Raw genomic sequence first — 8,187 nt, 5'->3', positions numbered from 1 at the left:
ATTATCAAAAAAGATGAATTCCAAAATGTGCACCCAGTATTGAAACAGTAGCCCGAGGGAAATTATGGAATGTAGGTAAAAAATGGAAAATAATTTAATTGAAAAATATAAACATAGAATTCACACTTTATAGGTGTGCTGTGTACTTATTAATGACCAGTAAATCATATAAATGATGAAGGTATCCTTATATGTTTAACCTCAAGATATGTAAACACGAGAAAATATGGCGCCTACAACCTACTACAGTAACAGTCATTACGAGGGTGCTTATGTTTGTTTTATAAACATGTCATGGCAAAAACAACAAATAAAATGAATATTTCATATATCTAAATGCATATGATACTTACAATTTGAGGGGACAAGGATGAAACATGGAATATGTTGGTATAGAAAATGTGTAGCACTGCGGCGGGACCGCACGTACACAGCGTGAAAAACTGAACATAGAAGAGTTCCACATAAAGAGGAATAACTCTCAGACTGTATAGTACAAGATCAAGAAAGATAACTCTTGGTTCCACTACACTCCCCGCCTGGCATCTTTGAGATGCCACTACTCATATGCATGCACAAACATTTCAAAATTGTGATAAACTAGTTGATAAATAATACATCTCGTGATCACTTGATACATGAATCATAATACAAGTCAATGTTTACAAATTCATTGTTAACAGTCCATTATTCACAGTCCATAAGTTACAGTTCACATCTAGTCACTGTTCACTTTCAATTAGCAACACGAGATCATGAATTGGTCGAATGTAAAATGTTGGTTTTCCTGCTCGAATAGTTCGCACAACAACTTTTCTCACGATTCCATCGTCACTTGGAAATACGCGGTCGATAATACCAGTTGGCCAGTTGTTCCGATTTTCAGCGGGATCTTTCAACAGTACCACATCATCTACTTTTACGTTTCTGGTTTAGCTTTTCCACTTACGTCTACTTTGTAGGATAGATAGATACTGCTTACGCAACTGATTCCAGAAAATATCTGCAAGGATTTGGACACGTTTCCATTCTGCTCTGTAAACGTCTTGTTGACTGAGTGAATCAGACACGACTGGTAGGAAATCAACTTTTCCGGTGAGAATCATAGTTGGTGTAAGAATCATTGGGTCATTTGGATCCGAAGGTATCGGTGCTATAGGTCTAGAGTTTATGATGGCACAAACTTCACATAAAAATGTTGCTAATGTCTCATGTATTAGAGGTTTACCACTAGATTCCAAAAGCATTGAATCGAGGATTTCTTTGTCATTCCTATGACTCGCTCCCAGACACCACCCATATGGGAGGAATGTGGGACATTGAAAATCCAGGTGATGTAGGATTTGTCCAGGAACTGTTGAACTGGTCCTTTTTCTACTTTTATCGTGTTAGCTCTCATTTCCTCAGCAGCTCCAATGAAATTGGTGCCTCGGTCAGATCTTCACTGGGCCACGGAGTGATAGAAATCTACGCAGCGCATTTATAAAACATGAACTCGACATCTCTTCTATAACCTTTATGTGAGCTGCTCTTGATGTTAAACAGGTAAACATCAGTCCCCATCTCTTGCTGTTTGCAGCTCCTCCTCTAGTTCTGCGTGTACAGACTTCCCATGGTCCGAAAACATCAATTCCAACAGATGTGAAAGCTGGGCCTGGTGTGATCCTGTCCTCTAGTAAGTCTGCCATCATCTGTGTTTCAAGGCCACGGTGAAGTTTTCGACAAGTCACGCAAGTGTGAATGAAAGATGAAATCATGCGCTTGCCTCCCAGGATCCAATAACCTACCGTACGAAGTGCACCTTCAATGAATAATCTCCCCTGATGTTTGACTTGCTCGTGAAAATGACGAATCAATAGAACAGAGATATGACTGTTCTTGGGAAGAATAATTGGATTGATTTCCTTTGATGGTAAAATTCCAGCAGCTTTGTTCAATCTTCCACCAACACACATTAGTCCATTTTCACCTAAGAATGGTGCAAGTGTGGATATACTTGTGTCTTTGTTCAAAGGTTTTCCAGACTTTAAACTGTTTATCTCTTTAGAGAAGAATTCTTGTTGAATCTGTTTTAGGACAAAGGTCTCTGCTTCACGAATTTCATCATAACGGGTAAGGTTCATAGGTTTCTGATCACGACAAGCTCTAAACCTGCGGCAAACTCGCTTGAGACAAGCAATGACCATAATGTGACAACTCCAACGATCAAATCGATCAAATATCTTGGTAATGAAATCAGATCCTGTTGTTGGAATGGTAACATCAGTTTGTGAACATATTACAGGTCTATCGATTGGACAGACTTCTCTGTCACTATCAGGTTCAACAAGTGGAAACTGCGTAGGTTTCATTTCCGTCACATCACACAACCATTGTGGACCAGTAATCCATGGTAACCGCATAATGTTGATCACATTAGTGTTGCATCTTGTACAAGAATCTGCAGGATTCTTTTCACTGGAAATGAAGTTCCATTGATTGGCATTAGATATTCGTAGAATACGATCAACTCGGTTGCTTACATAGGTGTAAAATCTTCGAGTCCTATTACCAATGTAGCCCAACACAACTCTGCAATCTGTGTAATATCTCATGGTTTTCAATGGGATGCCAAGTTGTACAGATATGATCTTTGCGAGTTCCGTTGCTAAGACAGCTCCACACAACTCTAAGCGAGGAATGGTGTGGCCATTAAGAGGTGCTAACTTGCTTCTTCCCATGATGAATCGAACGCTTGTTTGTCCATCACTAACAGTTTTTATATATGCTGATGCTGCTATTGCATTTTCTGAAGCATCTGAGAATATGTGAACTTCTGCTGTCTGGACTGAACTAACAGAAGTGTGAGACATCATACGGGGAATGGCGATATCATTGAGACAGTGAAGAGACGATTGCCACTCGTTCCACTTTTGAAGATTATTGACAGGTAATGGTTCATCCCAGTCAACTCCTTCAGGTGTGCATTCTCGGAGAAGTATTTTACCGCTGATGATGATTGGTGATATGAAAACTGGGTCGAATAGGCTGTTTACAGTTGAGAGCAGACCGCGACGAGTAAAAGGCTTCTCTTCAGTAGGTACCGTAAACACAAATGTATCGTCCTTCAGTCTCCAACAAAGTCCAAGAGATCTGTGTATCATGTCACCATTATCTATTTCTTTCAGCTGTTCTCCATGATCGCTTACATCAAAAGCGTCCATCACAGCTTGTTTGTTGGACGTGATTTTGTGAAGACGAATCTGACCTTCCTGTTTCATGGTTGACTGAGTACGCTTCATCAGGCTGATAGCATCTGATTCATTTGGCATAGAGATTAACCCGTCATCAACGTAGAAGTTATGCTGTACAAAGTTTTTCACATCTCGATCAGCATGTTCGACAGTCTTAAGGAGTCCATAAGATGCAATAGCAGGCGGCGGACTGTTGCCGAATACATGTGAAGTCATTCTGTACTCTATCATGATGTCATCTGGGTTGTTTTCTTTATACCAAAAGAAGCGTAGGTAATTGCGGTGGTCTTCATCAACACGAAATCGGTAAAACATCTGCTCTATATCTGCTGCCATCGCCACCTCATCCTTCCTAAAGCGAAGCAAGATCCCAAGAAGACTGTTGATCATGTCTGGACCAGACATGAGTACTGAATTGAGGGAAACTCCACCATACTTAGCTGACGAGTCGAAAACGCCTCTTATTTGGTCTGGTTTCTTTGGGTTACGAACGCCAAACAAAGGTAGGTACCAGCAACCTGTACTTGTTGGAGGTGGCGCAACTTCTGCTGCTCCACTGTTTAGAACTTTCTCCATGAATTTCACAAACTGCCTTTTCTTTTCTGTATCTCTCTGTAAACTGTTGTGTAGTATCTGAGCTCGATGTAATGCCTGAGGTCTGTTGTTAGGAAGATCAGGTTGGTTCTCTCGAAAAGGAAGAGGTGCAGTCCACATGCCGTCCTTGTCTTTAGTGAATGCTCTATCCATCAACTTAAGGAATAGTCTGTCTTCTACCGATAAACCAGTACAATCATCTTCAGGGGTCTTTATGAAGACATCATGAAATTGAAAGTCACGCTCAACAATTTTATAGTTAGACACAAGTGTTTGCTCTTTCACATCAATGTTGTTCTGACACGGTTGACTGCACGTAACTCTACCATCATTGAGAATAGACACTTTGTTGACATTCACAGAGGTTCTTCTATGAAGTCTACCGAGACAAACTTCACCAATTATAGCCCAACCAAGACTAAGTCTTTGAGCGAATGGTTCCCCTCGAGGTCCAGTGATCTGCTCTTCAATGTGATGGGCCTCAATCAAGTCTCTACCAATAAGGAGCTGTATTTTTGAATTCACATCAAACTCAGGTATACTAGATGCAATTCTGAGAAGGTGAGGGTAGCTCTTAGCAACTTCTGGTGTAGGAATTTCAGAAGTTTCGTTAGGGATGTCATCACATTCCATCAAAAGAGGAAGGTCCATTGTCACAGCTGTGTCCAATGATCGTATCTTCATACCATGTGCTTGCCGACCATTTTGGGCTGTCTTTCCCATACATGTAGTCAAAGTGTAATGAATGGGTGAGGACATAATGTTCAAGGCATCAAATAGCTCTGGAGATGCAAGAGACTGGTTGCATTGGTCATCCACAATTGCGTAAACACGATACATGTTAGGATAGTCTGTGTGAAATACATCAACTAGGAAAATTTTGCTGCATGATCTGCCTTGATAATGGTCGCCACAGAATGTAGTACACTTGACACTAGTGTTTGTTGAAGCTTTCAGAGGTACAGGCGATATGTTGTCTGTTTCTGACTTCATGGTTTGTAGAGCTGAGTTATACATTTTCTCCCCGCCATGCATGCTTGGGCTTGATGATGGACCTTTGTTTATATGCAAAGCTGTCGTATGATAAACACTCCCACAATCAGTGCATTGGATTTTGACTTGGCAGTCTTTTGCTGTATGACTAGTTGAGGTGCAACATCTAGTACAAATGTTTTTACTTTGCAAGAAGTTCTTGCGTTCAAAGAACGGTTTTGCACGGAAGGCTCTACAATCATGGATGCCATGATTTGCCTTATAATATAGACAGCGGGCGTTGTTGTTGTTGTCTGTTGACACCTCAGACATTTTGGAGTATACCGGTCTCTTGAGAGCTGGTTGTCGGCTGTTGGTGAATACAAATGCCGGATCATTTCTGATTTCACTCATTTCGCGTACAAATGTCACAAAATATGAAAATGGTGGGAACGGCACTTTGTTCAACTTTTTGTAATTGGAAGCTTTTGCGGTCCATTTTTCCTGCAGGTGAAATGGTAATTTGTTGATGATAGGATTCACTCCAATTGACGAATTAAAATACGATAGGCTTGTAGAAAATGTTGAATTGTCCATCATTGATTCTATCTTAATGAGAATGTTTAACAAGTCAAACAGGCGTTTGTTTTCAGCTGATGTCACTGCTCGGAAGTTTTCTAGCTGGTGACGTATCGACGCTTCGATCATTTCTGGTCTCCCGTGCATCTCATCAAGTCTTTTCCAGATTATTTGAAGTGCTTCCTTAGGTTTCCCAGGATTTGCATTGCGAATTCCAAATGCTGTAAGTTTTGAAATGCCAGTGGGTCTATTTAACATGAACTCAAGTTCTTCATTACAGGAAACTTTTAGTTAACTGACAATATTGGTAAATGTTTCCTTCCAGGCATTGTACGAATCTGGCGAGTCATCAAAGTTTGAAAAACGTTCAGGAAGCATTTGCTTTTTAATCATAAGCAGGGCCATTTCAGATAGCACATGATGCGATTCAGTTGTGGGTGTCTGGACATCAACAGGATTGGAAGGGATGTTTTCCACAAACTTCTGTGTTCGTTCCCCTGAACTCTCTCCCTCAATGTCCGCAAGGTCTTGCTCCATTGAAAGTTAATCATCACTTGTCTCAGCAAATCTAAGTCAATGTCCAACTCACACTTTTTTCTGTTCATTTCAGCTATGTGTATTGATTCATCTTCCTCAAGGCGAAGTTTCTGTTTTCTTAGCTCTGCTTCTTTTTTCATTATTTCCAACTTCCGCTCTTTTCTTCTTTTCCTCTCAGTGCTGGTTGTTGATATTTCTGAGGCTGTTTCTAAGAGGTCTAATTTTGCAGCTTTAATGTTGTCTAAGGCTTTGTAAACCACTGACTTTCCTTTCTCAAAGTCCTCGGTACATCGTTTCATCTCGCTTTTACCTTGTTCACTTCTGGAGTGTCTTTGTAGAAAGATAAGGTACTGTTTAATACTGTTGTGAAACTCACTGAATGTGTTCTCTATATCACTATGTAAGATTTGGTATTGTTCAATAGTTTTGTCACATTTTAGCACTCGTAAAATGCATTTCTCGATTTTCCCCCATGTTTCGAATATAGGTTTTTTATATTTTGAACATTCTTCTTCAAATGCTAAGAGTCCTTTTTCACTCAAGATAACATCACGTTTATCCTTGGTAGAGGTGTTGGTTTCTTCAATCTCGTTCTGGGAATCACCGTTCCGTGGTAAGGGGAGCCCTCCAGTAGCCATGTTTCCTTGGTGTGTAAATTCAATTTACTGTACTGTTTGAAAAACAGCAAGTATAACCAGATTCAATTTACTGTACTGTTTGAAAAACAGCAAGTATAACCAGATTCAATTGGTAATCTTTATTGAATGTAGATCTGATGTGGTAAATTGCTGAAACAAATTATAAACAATTTATAAATACATGGAATAATATGCAAACTGACATTTTAACAATTCACACAATAATCCATTTATATCATATATGTATATATATCATAGTAGTCATAAGAAATCAATTGACAATTATAAAAAAAAACGAATTCCAAAATGTGCACCCAGTATTGAAATAGTAGCCCGAGGGAAATTATGGAATGTAGGTAAAAAATGGAAAATAATTTAATTGAAAAATATAAACATAGAATTCACACTTTATAGGTGTGCTGTGTACTTATTAATGACCAGTAAATCATATAAATGATGAAGGTATCCTTATATGTTTAACCTCAAGATATGTAAACACGAGAAAATATGGCGCCTACAACCTACTACAGTAACAGTCATTACGAGGGTGCTTATGTTTGTTTTATAAACATGTCATGGCAAAAACAACAAATAAAATGAATATTTTATATATCTAAATGCATATGATACTTACAATTTGAGGGGACAAGGATGAAACATGGAATATGTTGGTATAGAAAATGTGTAGCACTGCGGCGGGACCGCACGTACACAGCGTGAAAAACTGAACATAGAAGAGTTCCATATAAAGAGGAATAACTCTCAGACTGTATAATACAAGAACAAGAAAGATAACTCTTGCTTCCACTACATCCACTATCTTTGTTATGATGTTTTGCTGCAACATTTGTTTGCTAACCTTTTCGTCTCGCTATTTTAAAGATTATTTAATGGAAAACAGAATCATTTAATTGGATAACTAATGCTCTAGATGTCCAGTAAAGTCTCCTACCTTCTAATATCGGCGTTCGTCGTCTACATCTTCTACTGTTTTAGATAACTTATTCCTAGTATTTTAGATATGGCAGATTTTTTACGATATCTACGTGATTGTACATTCCTGCAACTTTATCCGAATAGAGAGCTGGATATGTTGTTTAGTTTGATTAACTGGAACTAGTGGTCAAAGCATGTAATGCTAATTTTGAGAAAAGTATACAAATTTTTAATAAATAAACTTGAATATGAATACATTTTTAACAATATTTAAAGATAACATAAAGTATATCGTTTTTAGCTTGTTTAACAAATCTATCCAGTCAATAACATCATATAACATTTTCCGTTTTTCATTCCGTTCCGTTTTCCGTTCCGGGTTTTGCAACACCCCATAATTCATGATTGCCTTTAATTTTCGCCAGGGGTACATATTTCTGAGAGCAGATAAACAAAATATAACATATAAGAATACTTTTTCTTATGAATATATATTGTATGTCATCATGTTGTATAGTTTTTTTTGTGACTTTTAAAAGCTTTTGATAGAGTTTAGCACAAAGGTCTCCTTTTTAAATTAGAAACAAACGGAATAACCGGCAATGTTTTACAATGGTTTTACAGTTACTTATGCAATAGAAGTCATAAAGTAATGTACAAAGATGTTTTATCATCTAATACTGTGGAATCAGTAGATA

At 38.4% G+C, this 8,187-nt stretch overlaps 1 protein-coding gene across 1 annotated transcript; it reads right to left on the bottom strand.

The window, feature by feature from the left end:
- Positions 1-1,433: 1,433 nt before the first annotated feature.
- Positions 1,434-6,553, bottom strand: LOC117684234 (uncharacterized). Its single transcript, XM_034455493.2, has 2 exons — positions 5,860-6,553; positions 1,434-5,599 (listed from the first exon to the last, which is right to left on the bottom strand). Exons 1-2 carry the CDS (start codon positions 6,551-6,553, stop codon positions 1,434-1,436), a joined length of 4,860 nt encoding a protein of 1,619 aa, XP_034311384.2.
- Positions 6,554-8,187: the final 1,634 nt, after the last annotated feature.

The sequence above is a fragment of the Magallana gigas genome, chromosome 7 (genome assembly GCF_963853765.1).
Source record: "Magallana gigas chromosome 7, xbMagGiga1.1, whole genome shotgun sequence".
Taxonomy (NCBI): domain Eukaryota; kingdom Metazoa; phylum Mollusca; class Bivalvia; order Ostreida; family Ostreidae; genus Magallana; species Magallana gigas.
Note: the sequence above shows the minus strand (reverse complement) of the source record. Positions and strands in the feature narration are given on the sequence as shown.

Coding starts and splice junctions, on each gene's coding strand:
- LOC117684234 (XM_034455493.2), bottom strand. CDS start 6,553: ATGGCTACTGGAGGGCTCCCCTTACCACGGAACGGTGATTCCCAGAAC. Junction 5,600..5,859: donor TCAGGGGAACGAACACAGAA/GTTTGTGGAAAA, acceptor CAAAACTTACAG/CATTTGGAATTCGCAATGCA.